The sequence below is a fragment of the Corticium candelabrum genome, chromosome 14 (genome assembly GCF_963422355.1).
Source record: "Corticium candelabrum chromosome 14, ooCorCand1.1, whole genome shotgun sequence".
Taxonomy (NCBI): Eukaryota; Metazoa; Porifera; class Homoscleromorpha; order Homosclerophorida; family Plakinidae; genus Corticium; species Corticium candelabrum.
Genome location: NC_085098.1, coordinates 5,624,792 through 5,647,264, shown reverse-complemented (window position 1 = coordinate 5,647,264; position 22,473 = coordinate 5,624,792). Strand labels below are relative to the sequence as shown.

Below are 22,473 nucleotides of genomic sequence, written 5' to 3'. Positions count from 1 at the left end.
CTCAAATGATTATCGATAGTATAGTAAATGCATTAATTAGGCATTAATCAGAAAGGAACATGAACTACGTGTGTATATTGTGTTTCTATAGAAGATAGGTAAATGAACACTAAACATGAAACAAAGGGTGATACTTCCTACACACACGCACACACACACACACACACACACACACACACACACACACACACACACACATGTACGTGCAATTTTCATGCATGCTGGTCGAATTCTGTCCCCGAGTAGCTAATGTCTCTACGACTTCGTTTGTATTGCTAAGAGGGCATGCCATTTCGTGAGGTGTCGACTGCAAGCTCTATACACACTGTGGCATGCACATTAATTCTTACTTGCCGTAGACACTTGTTTCTTCAAGTGGTGGGCTAAAAGCGCCCTCTATTGTCGTAAATAACAGAACATGTGGTGAGTAAAGAAAACAATTTATTGCTGTCATGATACGAAAATATTAAGTTTTCGACCGAACTATGGAGAGTCTGTGAGAGTAGATACCGGTTCTGGATGGGCATCGAGCGAAGACAACACACGAGCGAGCTCCATCCGTTGGTTGGGGCTCATGTGATGTGTGATGTGAATAATAGAATCCATTGCCACCTCGGGGTTAGCTTGAACGAGGCTAACGACACAAACTCTAACAATGTATACGATAGAGTGAAAAGCGTATACCTTTTGATCTGTTTGAGGACGTGATCTCGTTTCACGAACTTGGTGTTCTGTTCGATGACAGATGTAGCGGCGTTGTCGCTAAGCTGCTGACTCAGCCACCCGACAACGGTCTTGTTGTCGTCCCACAGGTAATTCTATCGGACGAATGAAAAGATTGAAAAACACGGATACAGAGAATTGAGCTTGACAACACACCTTTACGACACCATGCTGTTCAATGAACCATCGTTTCAACATTGACATGGTTTGACCGTGAGACAAAGTACTAATCAGCATCAAAGAAATAGTAAAGTATAAGAGTACACTGCACAATCAGTGCAATTGGATTATCGGCCTATATTACCTGTTAGCGTCTATGACCTTCTTCACTACTTCTTGTTCGAGTAATCGTCGTTTCAGCCGCCAGTACAAATACCCACGAGAGTTACGCCAATCCAAGATGTCCTGCAAACAATTTAGTCAATTAATTAAGAGTGTTTTAGTTCTTCACTCGTGAAAAGTATGTCACCAGAATGACTCCTTTGTCTTGCATTCGACCGGCTGTGTCATGAAGATCGGCAAACTGTACTGCAACCTGGTATTAAAAGAATGCCAACAAACTTTTTTTGCAAAAAGTGTTATTTGTTTCACTTGATGATAGGTTGGTTCTAAGTGTTTGTGTCTTTGCTCTAACTCGTGCTGTAAAGTATTTTGGTCGGCTTCGAGTATGCCTAACAATTTGTTTACAAACGAATCAATAAATGTATAATAGTACATGAAATTATATATTTATTATACATTTATAATAATAAATGTATAATAAAGGTAAAGGTAGTTGTCGATACGGCAGGGACGTTACCAGAATTTCCGAGTGCATTTCCGATACGTCTGCACTCTGGGTCCAATCGATCCATCGTTTTCACGAGATCCCTGGTCTTGTACTTCACTTCTACTGTGCCCTCAGGCTCGAGAACGCCACCTCTAATGAGCAACAGTTAACAACATATGATTCAATACATTGGTTATTATACAACTACCTGCTGTCTTTGTCAGCATACATCTCAATCATCTCTGGGTTGATCGTTGAGTCCAACACAACCCATGCTCCACCTCGAAGCTCACCATTTGGAGGAATATAAATAATTACTGGCTGTTTGTACTGACGAAGTGCATCCACGATGAGAGCACCATATTTGAGAACTTCTTGATACATATCTTGAACAACAAACAGAATCTTAGAATGATGTCTGTTGTCACATCCAAAGTAAGATGATGTCCTTACCTCTCATGCCTCCCGAGAAACCACGCCAATTGGCGAAGATAATGAGAGGAAGCTGTTCCATGTTGAAGTCTGATATAGCCTGAGCGGTCTTGAAAGCCGAGTCAGGGTACCACACCAGTCCTGCTTGAGTTACAATCTGAGCAAAAGAGTAATCTCCAATCATTTGCAGAAGGCATTGTGCATAGAACGCACCTGTGCTTCCGAGTCCACATTGGCTGGATCTGCAGGTACAACACATTCGACCGAACGCGTCTCGACAGCTATTACCCCGACTGGAATGCCTCCCAGTCTGAAACAAGGTGAATCGTATTGTAATGAGAATTGCAACATAAACGGGTTACAGTATTACCTTGCTCTGCCACATATGACAGACTGTGCCCATGGCTTCATAGTTTCAACGAAACTTCCCTTGTCAAAGAGCCCAGACTGCCACTTCGAGCTGTTGTCTGCATAATAACAACAACATAAGGCTGTACTTAGGACGCAACCAGTTATCTGACTATCTCTCCACAAAGGCTACACTACTGTGCCTTACATCAGTTTCAATAACCTGAATGAGTTTCACACAAAGTACAATTACCTTCACTATCTTACCAGGATTTGGTCTTCCTTCCAGCATACAGCGTGGATCATAAGGCACTTTGGTCGGCATAAAGTCAACTGTTCTCTCAACTGGGTCACTGGTTGGCAACAACGGCAATGGAGCATTTCTGACCTACAAAGAAATACGTTATCAAACAGCAGACTTTGCTTAGCAAGACATGCAATCATACGGCAGGGATATAAGAGAGCCAATGGACAATTGCCTGAACTCCAGCTAGATCGTCTCCTACAGCAAGATGAGTGACACCTACATACAAGGTGTCACCATTCTTTCCAATGACAAGTAACTCTTGACACACGTTAAGTTACCATTGTAGTGCATTATTCGAGGTCCACCAAGCTGGTTGTTTGACGAATAGACTTGTTTCCCCAGAACCTGAACACGCAAAGTTAACGGATAGGTTATTGTTGGCTTAAACGACACAAACTGATTCTGACTTTGTTCAATGCCCCGGCACCGGTCAGTATAATGTTTGAATTCTCGACTTGAACAATGCGTTGGCCCAAACGGACGAGATACGCACCAATTCCGATAGTTCGACATGAAACCTAAAAATACTGACTGAAATCAACACGTCTGATGCAAAAAATCGTTTCTAACCAGACTGAGAGTAACTATCTCGTTGTATGCTAGAGATGTTTCTCTAGCAATCATTCCTGATCCCTGCAAGTTCTCAACACCAAGACCTTCCTCTTCACCAATGATGTCGGTGATTTTGTAACGAGACTCTCCCTCATCCTCAATCAGCTCTGCTTTAACACTATGTGACAACTATAATTCAAAAGTTAGTTTAATATTTATCACTAGAACGTTGAAATCAAGCTTGTCTCACTTGAGTGAAGTCCACTGGGTTTAGATACAGGTACTTGATTCCCTGACCAACAGAGAGCAAAGGCAACAGAACAAACACGTGACTATTTTGTTGGTTATAACAGAGACCACAAAGTGTTGAGACCTTGTTTGGGTCGGCGTTGTCAACCCAGGCCACTTGAAACAGCTGCTTTACCTCTTCAGCTAGTCCTATGCGAGCACCGCTGTTCACTGCAATGTGGATTCTTGGTATGCCAAGAGAACGAGCCATTTCTGATGCTCTCTGCACAACAATGCAAAGCTGCAACTATAGTACACGACTGCGGTAATTCACTGACATTGAAAAGCTGGTCCTCTTGTGGTCCAAACGAACCTATTTTGTAAGTAACATCATTGGCAATAAGGAGGATCTGACAATCAAATTGCTGAGAAATAATTCTCTAATTGAGTACGTAATGTCGTCAACCTCTCTGCCATTAGGACATTCTGGAGTAAACATTTTGGCTTTCCACACGACGACACCAACCTACAATACACGTTTCTACTTCTTTGCAATACAAATCTATACGAATAAGGTCCATACATCATTCTGGCCTGGTGATCTATTGACTTCTTTGAGTGTTTTCTGATCAGCAAGCACCAGCTCTGTTGCAGACATCTGGAATGAACAAATATCATAATAATTATACGTAAATCACATCAACAGCTCTAATCCTTATCACTGATACACACTAGCTGACTGATGCAATGGTAACACACCACTTGTTCAGGAATGTTCTCTTGTTGTCCTAATGCCTTGGCATGTTTTCTCCACTGTTTCTCAACAGCCTGCTGAAACAAGTTCAGATAATCATAAACATACGTCGTCTGTAAAGCATGGGCAGCCGATCGTTTCATCTGGACAACAAGAAACTCTAGTCGATGATACAATTATACAAAAATCAACACAAACACCTCGACATAGTCTTTGGGAACAAATGGTGCATTAATCTTTTGACCATGCATTGGGCCTGTCTTGGGACCATATGATCTCAGCACAAGCTACTTACAGAAAACACACACTGTATAATACAGCAACTGCTAAACGCGTGTGCAAGAACAGAACCTCTCCGGTCAGGGGATCCTCTACTTCTTGATAAACATGCAACTCAAGATTGTAGCCAGATGAATTGGTGATAAAGAAGCGAACTGGAATATTCGGTCCATTAGGAACAGACCTAAAAGCAGCATGAATTCTGTGCATGCAAAGAGCAACAGCGCCAATAGATAACCTCAAGCACAGTTTGATTTCAGCTTGCATCACTCTGAGATTCCATAATCTCCGACCATGCCGCAAAATAATTGGAAAAATGACATCTTCACCCTGCATTGAGTGGCAAAATTATATTATAAATGACAAGCACTCAACACACAGCCAGCTATCAGTCCCACAAAGAGACAGACACACATACAAACAAGTACTGTGGTAACAGAAACATCAAAACTTTCCTTGTTTATGTCAGGAACAATGAACGGTGGTACGTAGTTTAGAAAGATGTGGTTACAATCTGTGCTCTTGAACTAAACAAACATGGCAAGCGTGGTTGAAACACAACGTCCTGAAATAAAACTCTATACTTCTGGATTGTTGCAGTAAACTTCTAACTCGTCAAGAGCTTCTAGCAAGCAACGTTCTCCTTCTTCCACCATGTACTCTATTGTGGCCTCCTGCATAGCAAATTACTTTACTACAGAGCTGCTTGCATCAGTGACTATATTGCTGTAGTACACCTTGCTGATGAAATCAGAATGACGGATGATGGAGCGGATAAAGAGTCGAAGATCAGTGCTCTTTTGTCCCTTTGGCATCTACATCACATAAGAGGTAGTTTCACCAAAAAAGTATGACACGATCTATGTCTACATACATGCCAACAAACACAAATAGATGGACAGCAAACTGACAAGAACAAACACAAGTGATCATATAGCAAGATAAACAGATACACAGACAGACAAACAGATACACAGACAGACAAACAGATACACAGACAGACAAACAGATACACAGACAGACAAACAGATACACAGACAGACAAACAGATACACAAACAGACAGACAAACGGACAGGCAGGCAGACAGGCAGAGATGATAGAGACTATCAAAGTAGCTTGCATTAAACTAAAGCTGAACTCAGTAGCTTGTTTGCATTTAGTGTTAGAAATGTAACGTAGAGTTTGTGTTTCAATAAATGAAGATTGACAGACAGACAGACAGACAAGAGCACAAACGCAAATACCTTTGCAGAGCCCAAGTACAAATGCATTCGTGGATTCAAAGAGGGTATAACTTGCAGATCAAAGTTAGACATTCTGTTTATCTCCAACTGAAAGGCAAGAGCTGGTTCCATGTGGCGATAGATGGCGTCTTCACCAAACTACACAGCAATGCAACGTGTAGCAGACAGAAGACACTTAAATCATTACTAATACATTAGTTGACGATCTGAAAGTGTAGTACTGTGGACAGACGCCCTACAGACGAACAGAAAATTGTAACAACAATAAAAATAAGGACGCACATAATGCCAGTATGTACCCTGCTATGAAGCAAAAACGAAATTCGTCGTAAACTCTTTGTTCGCATGTAATCTCTCTACAAACATCCATCAGTATTGATGTAGCCTTAAGTTAACATCACAACAGTACAAGTGACAAACCCATTTGTCAATAAATGCGAGTAAAGGTGTTGGTGGCAAGGTGTCTGTCTCAGTGCTCTGAAATGACTTCAGAGCCACGTTGATAATATGTCGGGGGTCATCAACGTCATCCTTTCAGCAAATATACTCAAAAAAAAAACAAGAAAAACAACAGAAAACAACCAAACAACAAACTTGTGGTTTTCCTTCCTCGACTGAAGGTAAGCGAGCTGTTCCACTGATTGGAGTGCCAGGAAGAGACAAACTGTCTCTGAAGCGACATAAAATGTTTTCAAAGCGTCTAAACAAGTGACATCATATTATCTGTTTATTTCAGCAATGTCAACAATGACACAAGTTGCGTCTTTTTACTTCTCAAAATCTTCTAGAGTCTCACAAGCCACCATTACTCCCATTCGTTCACATTGAGGAATTCCTGGCAGGTCAGACAACTTATCACCGATGCTGAATACCTGACACCAAATCAGAGTGGAATCAAACATAAGTATGATGCACAAAGGCCCGTGTAACACACTTGTGGAATTGAATGCTTTTTCAACTTTCTTGAAGGCTGCGGTCGTCTATAACAACAAATTACTATTGCAACCAAAGATGCCAGACTAGGTTTTTACGTAAGTCTACAGTATATTCCCAACAAGCTGCACATTGCATGCTCATCCTAATAAATGTAAGCTAAATTTCATGTATGCACATCAACAAGAGCCATTAGAACCATACCTATTAGGATGAGATTGTGGCAACATAAACTGCCACTCCACGATTGGCAATCCATCCACCTAAGAATCAAGCTGACATTCATTTTGCCTTAAACAATTACTCCAAATTATGGTGAAGGGATTGCATACCTGTCCATGATTCAGACAGACCATCTCGTATGCTATATATGCTCTGCGGACGTACACCTATTGCATAGACTGTCCATAAATCAGATAAGCAGTGAAAGCGCCAAAATACAAACTTCTAATGCCATTCTGCAAACGCCAGCATTAATGTGGTAGAAGAAGCTCGGCAGCACATCAAACAATGATGATTCTGACTGGATGAGTTTCTAAACAATACGCACAGAACACTTACGGTAGAACGACAATGTACTGGCCTGTCATACAACAAGGATGTAGCAGTAATCAAATTGCCAAATTGATTAAAATGTCAACAGAAAATTTACATTATTTATGTCAGCAATACTTCTTCAGCAACTGCGTAATGCCATAATTAATTTAACTAAAATTAGAAAATTACATCAAAATTTAACTATTTTTAGTAATTAATAAAAGATTTGATGTGTAATGTAATGGTATTGCATACCTGCAGTTGGTCTGATGCATCTGGTGAATGAAGGCATAGTAAGAAAACGGACTCAACCTCATTGTATCGAACTTCAAACGATGGCTGACTGCTTTCAATCATTACCTGCAGCCAAAATGTACAAGATTCCATAAACCAAGTGGTAATGCTGCACATCTGACAAACCTGTCGAGCTTTCAATGCCACTTTTGCATTTTTCTGATTATTCAAACTGGCCAACTCTTGCAGAACGAACAACACATCATCAGACCAAGCACTCTGATGTGCACAATACCGACTCTACATATATATTAACAGCAATACCAGAAGCTCAAGTAAGTCTGTCCTGTATATGTCACCAACTTACAATAAGATTCACGATCAGTGCATTCTTTCTAGCCACTTGTTGGTGAGACAAAACAAACCCGACAACAGCAGCCATGTCATCTTTGTGACTATCTCGAAGTCTTGCAACACAAACATCATAGTTGCCTAACATAAAACTTTTGAGTCACTAGAAGAACGAAGTCCAGAAAAAAGGCATTGACTATACCGTGATTAAACGCACTTTCTACTCTCAAGTATTCTTTAAAAAACGACAAAAGGACATTTTTCATGTGACCACGAATTCCTTCTCGATATCTACAGCAGCACAAAATGCAGCAGTGCAACATGATTGATGTTCATTCTATGACTACCACATACCTCTGGATCAGTTTTATAACACCCATCATGTTCATGAAAAAAGCATTATTCTCAGTACGGCCCACATCTTGAGCATACGTGTCAATCATGTTTTCAATCTAAACAACAACAGACAACCATCTATCATATCATCTCTACAATATATCATAACATTTACCTGTCTTCCAGGAAATTGGCACAGCATAGATGTCACATTGCTCGAATACTGAGACAGCAGCTTCTGGATTGTGCGTTCAATTTTCACTGGAATCCGACCAGTCAATGTTGATAAAATTTCCTACACAAAATTCACCCATTTTTTACCAATAAAGCAGTCGACAAAATTACACAGAACCAACTAACTATTTAATCCCAAATTAACCACTATTTAATAGAATTGATATTTAGACTAAATCATAAACAAAGTGTCTACAGTGTCATCTTCTGTGTGAGACACTCAGATCTCCAACACGTTTGACCCTCACATTCATGTTATTGTATATAAAACACAATCTCTAAACCAGTAATGTTTAAACAATTGAAAAATTACTATTCACTACTGCTAGAAAAAAACTCACGTATTGCTATACAATGCACATCATTCCTGTACTGTGATGCTAAACGACATCACTTTCTACTTACCTGCATTTCAATGAGTGGTAAGTTTGGGTCCAGCAAAGCTCTCATGAGAGCACTAGATGTCTCTTCAAGCTACAAAATGATGCATGTCAAACAGTCAATTAGTTAACCTTTTTCAAAATACTTTTTGATTAAAGAATGGATCAGGAACACAATAGCCCTTCAAAATATTCTCCAAGATGGCATGACTAGATGCAAACATCTAATGATAAAACCACAAATTACTTGTATTTGCAATTGGTATATTTCCAGTTATGTGTGGCAGCTGAGAGTAAATGTTAACCTCATGCAGTCGAGCGCCTTCAGTGAGAAAACTGTGCTGAGCGAATGGTAGCTGTCCTTCAAACTTGACTGCCTAAAATAGAGACAAAAGACAGACCGGTAGTCTAATGTAACGAAAAACTGCAGAATCCTCACTGACTTGTCTGATTCTGCTGGGATCGTCTAGTTCAAGATGTGCAATAACAGTGCCAGAATCCAGGATTGCACCAGCATGCTTCACACAATGAATGCTAAGCAGACAAATTCCAGTTACAGCTGACCATGACCTAATCCAAATACTAACCAGCCATTCTCCGAAACAGTCAAAGACATTACAGCCTTCATCACCTACAAGAACAATGACAATATCTGCCATTGCAATGAGATCTATCCAGATACCTTACCTCAATCTCAGCATATGCATCACCAGCAAACACATGACCACCATCGTCCACAAGATACCGAATCAGTTTTCCAGCTGACGGAGATCTGTTACAGAATCAGTCATAATGAAGTTTACGCCTCACTGCTAAAAACACACCTGAGAATAGATGGGTCACATTCTTTGCCAAAAATACACGTTTTCCCACCAATAATAATTCGGTATCTTAACACAAACAAAGACCACATTAGAAACTTGTTGGTTTGCCAATTACTAAATCAAGGTCATTACTGATCAACTTCTTCCTTCATATATGTACTATAGCTGTTACCAGCAATAGAGAATAGCAGCCCTCCATCTGACATCCTAAAACAACAATCATTATTAACACAGTTTGCATATTCACTAATTAATTAAATAAATAACAATCTGTTTATAACTTAAAAACAGTCAAACTTAAAAAAGTTTGTTTTACACACATACTGTATCACGATACAGTATTAAAAATTTGTATATAATTTTTTCAACTAACTACATATACACCATACATACATACATACATGTATAATACTAGTACACACATTTGAGTATGCCCTAATAATCTATTATATAATTATATAACAATTTGATTAATCCCAATCCCTTTAGAAATCAATGTTAAAACAGACCTACAATACCTACAATACAACAAGCCATTAGACTCTAGCTTTGCAATTATCTGTCTGTCACCTCATCAATTTACAAGTATTATATTTTCTATTGCTCTTAGTAATGTGCCTAAGCCACACACAATTTTGCAACAAACAACCCAAACAAACCTGTGAACCTCCAGTTTAATCCATGAGTTATTTAACAATACAAAGTATCCTTCAAGAGCACACTGATAGACCTGATGTACAAACAAAACAACCAACTTGTATCATACACAACCAATCGTCAACAGCCACACACCGACCTGTACAACATACTTCATGTTCTCGTAAATAAGATCAACATCTATTCCAGATGTCAAAGGGGCTGCACTCATAACTTGACCCCTGCATCAAATGAGAAAGCCACACAATGTAGTAGAGCACATTAATAGCAACAGCAAGAGTACCGTGCAAGTGAGTGCTCATACTGACTAAAACGTTTCTGAAACGTTGAATCAGCAACATGCAATGATGCAGCCACAACAGCCACCATAATGTCTGGTTTCTCACTCTGAAACACGTGAACGTTCGACAGAACAAACAAAAACATAGCTTAAACATCCGGTTTACTTGTACTCTCCCGGCAATCAGTTTATCAAGCCAAACTGTGCTGATATCATTAGAAATAAATTCATCCGCTTCAAGCAGTTTGATAAGGTATTCAACTGTTGTCCGAAAGTCACCTCTGATTGATACCTGGTTCAAAGCGAGTACAAGATTCCTAACAAAAGTAAAGATAATGACTAGCATTCAAAATAAACAGTATTCAGACACACATGCGAGCTTTCTCTCGATCTTCACCCCACGCAAAGCAGTGGCCAAACTGGGAATCTGCATACTCGTGTAGACCACCGGATGCACTGACACTGAAGTATCCCCACACGTTCTTACTGCTTCGAAACGTCAGCTCTTGTACTGTACCACCACTAGGTTTAAATCCCTAATAACAGCAACATTGCCACTACAGTGCATACACACTGCCAGATAAGCACACAAATACTTCGTCTGGATTCTCTGCTGTGATTCGTGCAGCAATGACATGACCGTGCGGTTCTGGCTTGTGACTGGGTCTACAGTGTTTATAAACTTGTCAAAATGTAGTGTAACAAACACATGTGTTGCTACTTTTCGAAGTCGATAGGAGTTGTGTTCCATGATCCAGCATGGTACAGCACACGGATATCCTTGATGCGATGCAGTGGAATGCCCATTGCCACCTGACAACAACAAATGTCATAAAAAACAATTTGCAAATTGCAACACACGTATGCATGTGTCACAATTACGTCCACAAGCAAGTGTTCACAAATCATTTTTACTTATTCATAGACATCACACACATTAGTCGGACCTGAAACTGAGCAGCCGGTAAATTAACGTCTGCGATTATCTCGGTGCAAGGATGTTCCACCTGCACATAACAGAATACGACCATCAAGTCAATAAGTCGTGCAAAACAACTACAAGCCAAACCTGCAATCTAGGATTGAATTCCAGAAAGTAAAATCCTTCACCGTCCACGTACAGGTATTCCACTGTACCAGCACTCACATACCCAACCATTTTTGTCAGCCTCACAGCAGCCTAACATACCACAAAGCGCCATGCTAAACTTGTTGATACAGCACGATGTTACATGTCGACGCAATCTCACCTTTGCCATTTCATCAAACATAGACTGTGACACTACGGTAGTTGGAGCCTCTTCAATGATCTTCTGGTGACGTCGTTGAACAGAGCAGTCACGACCGAACAAAGAAATGGCGTTTCCGTGTTGATCAGCGAGCACTTGGACTTCAAGATGTCGTGCCCTTGAAAATCGACAATAAATGATGCTATTAAATTTACTGCTTTATACACGAATGACTTACTTTGTTGCTAACTTCATAATAAAAATTGGAGATCCAGGCACCTCTGTTTGAACCTGAAAACGCAAGCAACAGACTGTTCATATCTCTTGAGGAAGCAAAAGATTATGACAGCAGTTCATGTATTACAAACATTTCATAACACTGTCATCATGAAAATTAAGTTGAGTAGTAAAATTGTAAGTGTGTGTCATTGTACAGTGTATATGCATACTGATTAGGTTAGAACAATACATAATTTATTCATGAACAAAGACGGCATTGATGGTGACTTATCAAACCTCCTTAAATGTCAAGCATGATTTTACAATCAGTCTTCGACAAACCTGTTCAAAGGCTGTTTGAAATTCTTGTGCCGATTGTACCTTCCTGATGCCTTTACCACCTCCACCTTCAGACGCCTTGATCATGACTGGAAAGCCGATATCTGTCGCTATCTAATGCAAACGTTTTGATGCAATCGAGTAAACACACACACACACACACACACACACACACACACACACACACGCGTGCACACACACACACACACACACACGCACACACACACACACACACACACACACACACACACACACACGTGCACACAATGTGCGTGCACCCACACAATTCCTACCTTTAAACCAGCTGCAGAAGATGTAATGAATCCACGTTTGTAGAGGTCCTCAGGTATTTCCACTGTCTTGCCACTTGCTAACCTTTCATTTGCATTGCCAATAATCAAACCTGTACCATAAAGCATTAAAAGGTATTCTCAATCACATGTTCACATACTAATAAACGTGCATATTTCCAACTAAACACCGACACACACAGACACACACAGACACAGACAGACACAAACACACAGACACACAGACACACAGACACAGACACAGACACACACACACACACACACACACACACATACACACACACACACTTTACAGCCTCTCACCTGAACCGCTCCATGGCAATGTTGGTACATCTGCCGACTGCGCCATAATTGTCGATGCAATTTTGTCTCCAAGAGCCCACATTGCTCTCTCGGGTGGTCCTAAGGTCTCAACAAACAACACGTCATAAATCAACATCATGTCCAATAGCCACTAATGCTTGCAAATACCCATGAAAGTAATGCCATGTTTCTGTAGCAGCTCTGGCAGTTTTGGATTCTCTGATGCGTGACCCCATCCAGCCCAAACAGCCTACAGATACAAATCCATCAGTAAGACTATAAATATGTGTATATGCAAGCATGTTGCAGTTATCTACTTGAGCTCCTGTTCGTTTGGCTACATCAAGGATCAGATCAATATTTGCATAATTGTGATTGTTCGATCCACCAGGAACATGAACATATTGATCTGCCATTCTAATGTACTCGGCATTCGCCTGCCACAAATTTTCCATACTGCACACTCCATTTTGATTCTAAACAGCACTCCATACCTTGAGATCCTCAGGAGTCACCATGACATCAAAACGAATTGCTTTCTCGTTACCAAACATCTCATAAGCCCATAGTCGTATCGAACGCATGAACTTAACAGCTGAAATGCCATTGTTTGCAATAAGAACCTAAAGCATAATACATGAGAACATACATTAACAGATAATTCATCAATATCAACTGATAACTATGGATAATGTTTTATTGGAACATGATATTGGACAACAGTATTTTGTTGTGAAGTCTCTACGAAGTAGTCATGGCAGTAATTGCATTGTGTGAAGGTCCAATTTAAGTAACAAAGTAAAATGTTTAAAACTGATTTTGGGATTGCAGATTAAGCTACAGTTACATTTTCGCCGCACTCTTAAAAATGATTGCCAAAGACGCTCCTCACCCAAGTCTCCATAATCCGTTTCCCAAAGACACATTCTGGTTGCTTTCGTTTACAGGTTGCATCCTTCAAAAGCATTTAACTAATGAACTAATGGTAAACTCACTTCACGTCTGGTGTACATATCTTAGCTGCTATCTAGAAATGTCTTGAAAAACTGCCTTGTGACTATTAGTAACTGCCTAGAAACTAACAGTTTGTTACTGGTCAGTTGCTGCAATTATATATGTACTAAAAATTTCGAAATAATTATATTCAATGAATAGCAAATTGTTTGTCTATGAGCAGACTGAAACCTTGTCACAAATAGAAATAAAGAAATACAGCAATTTACTTATCTTTCTACTCACTTGCAATTGCTCAGGATCAAAATATAATAATAACATTTATGTGGCTAATACATAACAATTTATCTGTAGTCTCTACTTTAATTAATTAATTAATTAGTGCCTCACACTAACACATTCTGATCTCAACAAATTAAGTTTGTGTTGCACATTACTTCAGCATTGTGCAATACCAAACTTGCAAGACAACTAACACACTGCAATTCTTTACTCACTGCTGTGTACAAGTCGCATATTATACTAAGAATAAGCAATCATTGTGTATACACAGCGAAGAGGGTGGGGTCAATCACATCGATACACAATGACCTAATGAGCTGATTACAGAAACCGATTTACAATACGACTGACTCTCTCAATGACTCGATTGCCTCCAAATCGTCTCACAAACTCAGCTGGTGTCGCGACCTATGCAATAAATCAGACAAGTCAATATACGGATGCAGGAAAATCACAAGCAAAAATTAGACACAAACAGCGAACAAAGTAACTGCTGCCTTTTACTTTAAATTTTTTTAATAAGATACAAGATCAGAATAGTCTGCTGGTAGCAAGTTCCATAATTTCTGGTGGACGCGAGAAGCGACTTACGTGCACAACATCATCAGAAGTCGTGTTGGCTGGAGATACTCTGGACTTCACTCTGGGTAGTGCAGAGGTCTCGGAATCCTCCATTAAATAGACCTATTTTTTCTTGCACGAGCAGCAGTAGCACATGTGCCAGCTCGTAGTCTGTACTGTACAGATTTCTATCTAGTGTTAGCGCGCGCGCGTCGAGATCCGTGTGCATCTCACGGGTCTGGAAATTCGAGGCTAATCGTAACAGTTTGAGTAGTATATGTGGCCAGATAGAGTAAGCTTTGTGTATGACGTAGAAGCATTGACAGCCAAAATTGAAAGCATGTGTTGTAAAATTTGCTTGCCACGCGATTTAGAGACTGCGCCAAGCGTACATTTGAGTGCGCAGAATGCTGGCTTGGTGTCACTGTGTTACTTTGCTGGCAGTCTTGTCGCGTCTTTCGGTAGCTGGTACGTCTGATGATCTAACGAGTAGTGATTGTTTGTCTGGTTACAGCAACACGAAATGCAAAGATCTGCTTCCTGGACAGTATCCTCCAAACAATAACTCACAGCTCTCTCTCTCTCTCTCTCTCTCTCTCTCTCTCTCTCTCTCTCTCTCTCTCTCTCTCTCTCCCTGTGGTTTTGTGTGTGTGTGTGTGTGTGTGTGTGTGTGTGTGTGTGTGTGTGTGTGTGTGTGTGTGTGTGTGTGTGTGTGTGTGTGTGTGTGTGTCAGTTGTGCTGCGATACGATCCTTAATAAACATTTAGGTATTCATGTAAGGAACCAGAAATATCACTGGAAACTCAGAGTTCTGTCGGCTGCAATCAGAGTGACCACACAGTATCTGGTATGAACGAGTACTTTTGACTCACAACGGAAACAACACAAAACATTAGTCTGTATCCTAACACAATTGAAGTTGTTTGCTAATTAATCCTTGTGCAGCTGCTTGCTATCCTGTTAACGGCACAGAGTGTAACCAATGTCGTTTCAATGGAACAGAGATTGGATTCTACAGTGCACCTGAGCATTGTTTTTATGTGTAAGCCTTGTTTGTGGACTGGTGTGTGTGTGTGTGTGTGTGTGTGTGTGTGTGTGTGTGTGTGTGTGTGTGTGTGTGTGTGTGTGTGTGCGCGCGCGTGTGCTGTAGTTTCACGCTGTACACAAAACAGTTGATAGTATTGTTGTCTTTAGTACCGGAAAATACGATTTCAATGTTGCACTTTGTCTCTCTGTTTTCTTGGGCTTCCTAGGAGTTGATCGATTCTACCTTGGCTATGCAGCTATAGGTAAGATACTCACAATCACTTTCTGGATCAGTCGGAACAAAAGTTGTTAGTATAGGTTTACTTGTACAGAAAGTGTATATACCATAATTTTAATTATGTATAGAATTTCTACTTGATTTAATTAATTAATAGATGTAGGTTTGAATTCCACAAGGCACATAATCGAAGATGATTTGTTACTGTATGCGAACCTGCTGATCTTTAATCATTTGGTTGCCTTTCAAATTGATACGTGTTGTACACCAATTTGAATTCATAGCAAATTTTATGTTTTTAAGTTACTGTCCTATTTCACATTGTCATGCTCCACAGCAATTGTCAGATGGTATGTTTTCAAGAAAGTGACCTTCCCAAATAGTATGCACAACATCCACAATTGTCCATAGGAAATTAAGCCAAACCAAGACAGTTGTCTCATTCTCATTATCCCACCTTCTTCATTCAATTTTGTCTTTTTAGATTAATTAGGCCATGCCATTGATTTATTTGGTGTTGATATGTCGGAAGTTTTTAGTTGGCACTTGTATAACTGCCCTTCATTCATGTCGTGTTGCTTATGACGAATGGTGTTATAACTGCTTTTGGAAAACTACAATACAAAATACGGTTGTGGATTGACATATGTCACACTGCTCATGTGAATGACAAGTCTTCTAATAAATCATGAAACTACACCCATGTTTAACAGATTACTCATACCTAAATGGTGTACGTCATACCCTGGTTGAGTAGTTCTGGTATAAATCGTCGGCTTTGATACTCCGTGTTCGCTCTACAGGTCTTCTCAAACTTTCTACATTTGGTTTCTTCCTACTCGGCTCATTGATTGATATCGTACTAATAGCCTCTCAGGTGAGTTTGTAATATTTTGCCAGGCATTCAGTTTGCTTGTATTCCATCGTTTGTCTTAGGTTGTTGGTCCTGCAGATGGCTCGGATTATTACATACCATACTATGGACCACGACTAATTCACTTGACAGAAAATAAAGACACATACTACAAACCAGTTGACTAATGCTCTGATTTCTTAGATGATTTCCTATGTGTATAAAGGCGAGTGTGTTGGGTGGAAAGCTAGTTCAATAAATACCAGTGTATATGAATATATTGGTACATAATCTGCATGTATGTACGTTGATACCCACAATGGTATTGGTATGAAGATAATGTTCATCTGACACTCACTTGGTACAAAATGCTGCAACCTTGGGTGGTACATTATGCTTCTTGTTAGGCTCCCAGTGGATACTGATGACCCAGGAAATGCTTTTCATCTCTAAGAGATAGGTTTGAAGGTTATGAAACAACGATGCAAACAACTGTTTGAACAACTATGTAATCATCCAGATACTTCCAGCTCTTGGCTGCTAGAAGAATAAGGAAGCAGTGCAATTAAGTGGGGCCAGATACCACCCACTAGCTCAGGGAGGAGTCAGTAGTCAATGATGTAGACAATTAATCTAATGAGTAACAAGAAAGTGTGGTACGTTGATCTAAAATGATGGGGCAGTATACTGTAACCATCTCAAATGAAGATATGTACACTTTAGGAGACACGTGATGTTTGAATGCTACTGGTGCTGTGTACAACTTGGTATACCAACGGCAGAGGTAGCAATTACAAGATGTTGATTCAGTGCTCTCTGCTCTACCACAAGGTCCAAAATCAGCCAATCTGGGATTCCAATCATCGCTGAGAACATTTGAACTAAATAAAATAACAGAAAAACTAGTACCTATAATGATGCCATACAGACCAGATTTGTAGACATGTCACCTCTTGACATCTGTGGATGAATGATGGTCAAATTTAGAGTCCATCGAGATGCTTGAGAGCACGAGCTACATTTGTGAGCAATACAAGCTCAAACTTCCCAGCATAGTGTCTTCTCATCATACAACAAACCAATCATTTCTGCACATCAGAATGGACTCTCAAAATCATTTCCAGAAACCTCAAAACCTGAATTAGCAAGTGGAAGTGTCAAATCTAGAATTTTACAAGTAACATTTATTCATTATACATGTATATACATACTCACCTCTGAGGCACTTGGCCTCAAACTACTGTTATCATTGGTACACCGTACGGCAAACCTGATCAGGTCACCAGCAACAAAAACATTCCACTGTGCACGAGAGTCCATTATATGTTTAACTTGACGAATAAAATCTTGAGGACTGTGTGTTTGCAGCATATCTCTCAATACGATCTGAGAGCAAGCAACTGTAAGCACATGCACTAGCAAAGATTGTCATTTTTTACCAAAAATTCTTTTGCCTTTTCATACTTGGAACAAGACCTACCAGTGACTGTTTCATAGATGACCTGAAAATAAATGCATGCAATCACCAACAATTTGATACTTTTGAGTTGAGTTATAACTGTTCAAATTCTCACCACTCCCAATGCATACATGTCAACTTTTGAAGATACTCTCTTTTTGTGTGCTTCAGGGGCCATATAGCATTCAGTGCCACACGCATATGATCCATCATAAGAGTTACTTGAACTCAATCCACTACCCTTTATACTTGACAAGCCAAAGTCAGCCAATTTAGCTACATACTGTTTGGTAATAAGGATGTTGGCACTGCAAATTAAAACAAGACTTATTATAAGCTAGCACAAGTAAAGAGACAATTCGACTCTATACAACACCATTTTACGTCTCGATGAATACGTATTGGAGAGCTGCTGTGAAGATCATCTAGAGCTCTTGCTGTGTCCCGAAGAATGGAAATGCAAACTCCTGCATGCATAGGATTTGGATTGTTCTGTAGTAGCACACAAATTTTTAAAAACAAAGTTTAGAAGCTACATCTACAGATAATAATCATTGTCTTACTTGTGAAAAAAGTGCGTCAGCCAGAGAGCCATTACAAATGTATTCATAAACAAGACACAATTCTGGACCATCACACGATTGACCAAGAAGTTTCACAACGTTAGGGTGATGAAATCTGCAAGAACACAAACATTAACAGCAAGAATTACAAATAGTGACTAGTTCATACAACTAGCACAAATTCTGCAGCTGTTTGATATTCCAACAATCTAGATTCAACATCACTAATGTATCGGTTTTAAAGTTAAATCCGATGTCTTGTAATCTATTTACTCTTAATTTCAATTTAGATTCTTTCAACTTTCTGAAAAAAGTTACAAAAGTAGTAGTGTCTTCAAACCGTGTCTTAATTAATTAATCATTCTATCTTCACAAGCAACAGAGCAGACGAGCCAAAGCTAATTGATGGGTGTGTGGAATGATTACACTCAAAATAGCCATCACAATGTGCATTCTTGTTGCCTTCTGATGCCAGACATTTTCTGACTTCTTCTGAGTTCTCAAAAAGGCAGATAAAAATCAATCCAACCCATTTCCGGTGTCTACCTGTCAATATCATATGCAATACATCCGACACATACAAGACAAACACAACACTACCCCTCAAGTATAATACAGTACTGTACCACAATGATTACACAAACATCTATACCAAGACACTACACACAACAGCAACAGCTACGTTTACTAAACTAACAGAATCACCACCATCACAGACAAAGAATAAACATGTCACACTGTACACTAACAACAAATAAATACATTTTCCATAAAATGTTTTCTCTTTAAATTACTTTTAATAACTACCATGTACCTTGCCAGTGCAACACGCTCAGTTTCAAAATGTCTAGCTGACCTGTCCCTTGCAGTTTTAGACTAAAGAAAACATGACACCATTTCCATTGTTTCAATATCTCTCCCATGTTTCAAAGCTCCTCACCGATTCACCCTTCTTAGTTGTCGATCTAAACTTCTTAATTGCCACATCTATCATTTGACCTTGAGAGTTATTAACATGACCAAGAAAGACATCTGCAAAGCCACCTGATCCCAATAAGCAACCTCCATCTGAACATCTCTTGTTGTTAAAATTTCTAGTTGCTGTCTTCAAGTCCTGATAACTATAGTCTAACACTTGCACTTCATCATGTGATCTATCCAGTGATGATGAATGGCTTTCATTACACTGAGAATGAGATAATACATCCAGTGATGCTCGATCCAATAACTTAGCTTGATCAGTAGTAGCTAAGGAAGGTTCTGACAAAGGTTTATCATTTTCACATGACAACTTGTTGTTTGATACTGATGGTGCAAACTCTCTTTCAGTTAATCTAGCAACATTTAATGATGACTCCCGTAATAAAGGTACTTGGTCAGTAGCAATTGCTAAAAATTCTGATAACAAACACTCATCATGTTCACATGGCAACTGCTTGTTTGACACTAATGATGCCGACTCTTCTTCAGTCAAGCTGTCAACATTAATGCCAAAAGGCAGTAACGATGAAGAAATGACAGATGAAGTAGAAATACAAAAACCTTGAATAGTAGATGATGGCATGTGCTCCACTGTCAACTCTGTCGGCAAGCTCTTGGCAACTTGACAAGTACTGTCATTTCGAGTACTTTCTGTTGAAACAACAATGTCGTTTAAAGCTCTTGTTCGAGTATGGAAACAGTACAGCCTGTAAAGTTGTGACAAATCCGACTGTGTCAGCAAGCCCTTCACTTCTTTATCATCAACAGTTTTGTTACGATTGACAACTTGATCAGTATTGTCGTTTCCAGCAATTCCTGTCAAAACAACGTTGTCGTTTACAGTTGCTGGTAAAGTTTGTGAAACTCTGAGAAAGTGATGCAAATCCAACTCATTTGTAGACGTTAAAGTTTGTCGCGTTTCTTGGCTTTGACAATAAGCTCTCAAGGTCCACTTTAAAGATATGGGAAGCTATAACAATGAGCATATATTGACATAAAGGTTGAAGAAAGACATTGCACAATTTACTTTTGACTCTCCCACAACCTGTTTAGTTGTGTTCCCAACTGAATATGCCATTCCTGAAGTTTCTTCCAAGATATTGCATACCTAATAGAGCTGACAAAAAAGTCAGGAATATCAAAGTCATTCTTGTCCACTTTTTTGTCAATCTTCTTCGTACATTTGCTCAAATTTGAAACTTGGTGACTGTTATTCGAATCAGCAATATCCACAGGCCAACGCAACGGGCACTGAGGAAGAAAGAAATCTGTTAAACACAAAATCACATAATACATTTAATAAATAGTGTGTGTGTGTGTGTGTGTGTGTGTGTGTGTGTGTGTGTGTGTGTGTGTGTGTGTGTGTGTGTGTGTGTGTGTGTGTGTGCGTGTGCACCTGCACGTGTGCATGCGTGCGTGCATGTGTGTGTGTGTGTGTGTGTGTGTGTGTGTGTGTGTGTGTGTGTGTGTGTGTGTGTGTGTGTGTGTGTGTGTGCGTGTGCACCTGCACGCATGCAGTGCGTGCATGTGTGTGTGTGTGTGTGTGTGTGTGTGTGTGTGTGTGTGTGTGTGTGTGTGTGTGTGTGTGTGTGTGTGTGTGTGTGTGTGTGTGTGTGTGTGTGTGTGTGTGTGGTGTTGTACATGCTTGTGTGCATCTGTGTAACCAGTAGAATACTGACTCTGAGGCAAGATTGATAAACTGTAATTTTGATGACCTGCCAACACAGTGTCACACGCATTCTCTTCTTCATCAATATAACTGCTGCAACATTCAGAGGAAATTTCGTGATCACCAACGGAGTCTGTTTCTGTCTCCAAAACATCTATTGCATGCATTCTGGTACAAGCAACAGCTTGATCCTTCAACGTCTCCATCATGGAAACAACCTGTACATGTCAATGTCATATATATTAAGTCACCAATAATAACTGAATGCCTATACGCTAATGTAGGTCTCAAACCTTAGTGATGGAAGGTCGCTTCTGACTGTCCAAGTTGGTACAATCTCTAGCCAACTTGACCATATCCCTTGCTGTATTGTGCAGCCATTTGGCATGACCATCCACCATAACTGTCACATTACTCATAAAGTCCACCTGAGATGAAAGTGTAATTTCATTAAATATTAATCACTTAAAATAGGTGATAAATATACCAAACATTGATTTGTGGTTACTGAGTAGGAAGGTAAGCCAGTCAGATTTTCGTAAATTACCTGTAGACCAGTAACACGTCTATTAGCCATTATAGCAAAACACCTAACGATGCAAAGTCTATACCTACCACCCCTAATGCATACACATCCACTGATAGAGAAAGAGGTTTCTTATAAACTTCTGGTGCTCTATATCCTCTTGCTCCAACTACAGTCACCACAACAATTGGTGCAGCTGGATTGTCCTCATCTTCAGTTCGGGTGGACATTCCAAACCCTGTCAATTTACCTTGAAGATTGCTTGTCAACAAAATATTAGCACTAAAACAAAATCATTGTACGATTACATTATGTAATTCCACTGCCAGTTCGAATTCGCCAACTCTGAAAGAGTACAGTGAAAAAGTAGTGTAGGGACTCTCTAGTACGCAGGTATAAACGCGTGGGCATATTCCGTCTCCCAATACATGGATTATTCACATTTCCAGCTAATTGTCCTTGGCACCTCCTACAGTCCACACATACACACTGAGCATGCGCCTCAAGTCACATGCAATCTGACCCATGCTTCCTAAAACCTTTTGCATTACCAGAC

The 22,473-nt window shown here is 39.8% G+C and overlaps 5 protein-coding genes across 5 annotated transcripts in view; 2 read left to right on the top strand and 3 right to left on the bottom strand.

The window, feature by feature from the left end:
- The window catches only part of LOC134189539 (amidophosphoribosyltransferase-like), a 3,514-nt gene extending 3,400 nt beyond the window's left edge, over positions 1-114 (top strand). Inside the window, exon 2 of the mRNA XM_062657840.1 lies at positions 1-114. This exon is cut by the window's left edge and continues 1,490 nt beyond it. The gene's annotated coding sequence lies outside the window, so the exon portion shown is untranslated.
- Positions 115-255: 141 nt separating this feature from the next.
- On the bottom strand, positions 256-14,770 carry LOC134190431 (acetyl-CoA carboxylase-like). The gene is made up of 71 exons (XM_062658885.1): positions 14,633-14,770; positions 14,393-14,449; positions 13,300-13,428; positions 13,123-13,242; positions 12,974-13,055; positions 12,806-12,904; positions 12,485-12,594; positions 12,195-12,305; positions 11,872-11,924; positions 11,655-11,811; positions 11,474-11,584; positions 11,352-11,411; positions 11,126-11,217; positions 11,001-11,070; positions 10,777-10,940; positions 10,571-10,721; positions 10,408-10,511; positions 10,264-10,345; positions 10,127-10,197; positions 9,600-9,674; positions 9,468-9,533; positions 9,331-9,415; positions 9,231-9,274; positions 9,087-9,177; positions 8,949-9,020; positions 8,790-8,867; positions 8,669-8,737; positions 8,205-8,324; positions 8,048-8,145; positions 7,896-7,984; positions 7,710-7,834; positions 7,529-7,642; positions 7,364-7,468; positions 7,017-7,106; positions 6,904-6,960; positions 6,776-6,834; positions 6,573-6,618; positions 6,410-6,510; positions 6,233-6,338; positions 6,059-6,169; positions 5,938-5,994; positions 5,832-5,873; positions 5,639-5,776; positions 5,130-5,207; positions 4,977-5,066; positions 4,844-4,919; positions 4,631-4,715; positions 4,465-4,576; positions 4,314-4,400; positions 4,119-4,256; positions 3,943-4,017; positions 3,826-3,885; positions 3,698-3,769; positions 3,505-3,642; positions 3,382-3,423; positions 3,150-3,320; positions 2,987-3,097; positions 2,858-2,924; positions 2,719-2,795; positions 2,540-2,660; positions 2,295-2,391; positions 2,138-2,234; positions 1,946-2,081; positions 1,701-1,878; positions 1,523-1,644; positions 1,315-1,394; positions 1,193-1,258; positions 1,028-1,128; positions 880-949; positions 685-818; positions 256-634 (listed from the first exon to the last, which is right to left on the bottom strand). The coding sequence occupies exons 1-71, from the start codon at positions 14,714-14,716 to the stop codon at positions 484-486; spliced, it is 6,777 nt and encodes a 2,258-aa protein (XP_062514869.1). The 5' UTR covers positions 14,717-14,770; the 3' UTR covers positions 256-483.
- Positions 14,771-14,982: 212 nt separating this feature from the next.
- On the top strand, positions 14,983-16,995 carry LOC134190429 (TM2 domain-containing protein 1-like). The gene is made up of 6 exons (XM_062658883.1): positions 14,983-15,149; positions 15,370-15,449; positions 15,548-15,644; positions 15,797-15,891; positions 16,670-16,743; positions 16,803-16,995. The coding sequence occupies exons 1-6, from the start codon at positions 15,010-15,012 to the stop codon at positions 16,905-16,907; spliced, it is 591 nt and encodes a 196-aa protein (XP_062514867.1). The 5' UTR covers positions 14,983-15,009; the 3' UTR covers positions 16,908-16,995.
- Positions 16,996-17,218: 223 nt separating this feature from the next.
- On the bottom strand, positions 17,219-21,544 carry LOC134190428 (interleukin-1 receptor-associated kinase 4-like). Its single transcript, XM_062658882.1, has 11 exons — positions 21,446-21,544; positions 20,750-20,990; positions 19,682-20,692; positions 19,556-19,617; positions 18,742-18,856; positions 18,555-18,670; positions 18,294-18,486; positions 18,159-18,221; positions 17,935-18,105; positions 17,670-17,855; positions 17,219-17,600 (listed from the first exon to the last, which is right to left on the bottom strand). The coding sequence occupies exons 2-10, from the start codon at positions 20,798-20,800 to the stop codon at positions 17,802-17,804; spliced, it is 1,836 nt and encodes a 611-aa protein (XP_062514866.1). The 5' UTR covers positions 20,801-20,990; positions 21,446-21,544; the 3' UTR covers positions 17,219-17,600; positions 17,670-17,801.
- LOC134190430 (interleukin-1 receptor-associated kinase 4-like) lies at positions 20,925-22,408 on the bottom strand. The gene is made up of 5 exons (XM_062658884.1): positions 22,007-22,408; positions 21,879-21,938; positions 21,685-21,819; positions 21,402-21,609; positions 20,925-20,973 (listed from the first exon to the last, which is right to left on the bottom strand). Exons 1-5 carry the CDS (start codon positions 22,145-22,147, stop codon positions 20,942-20,944), a joined length of 576 nt encoding a protein of 191 aa, XP_062514868.1. The 5' UTR covers positions 22,148-22,408; the 3' UTR covers positions 20,925-20,941.
- Between the last annotated feature and the right edge of the window lie 65 nt (positions 22,409-22,473).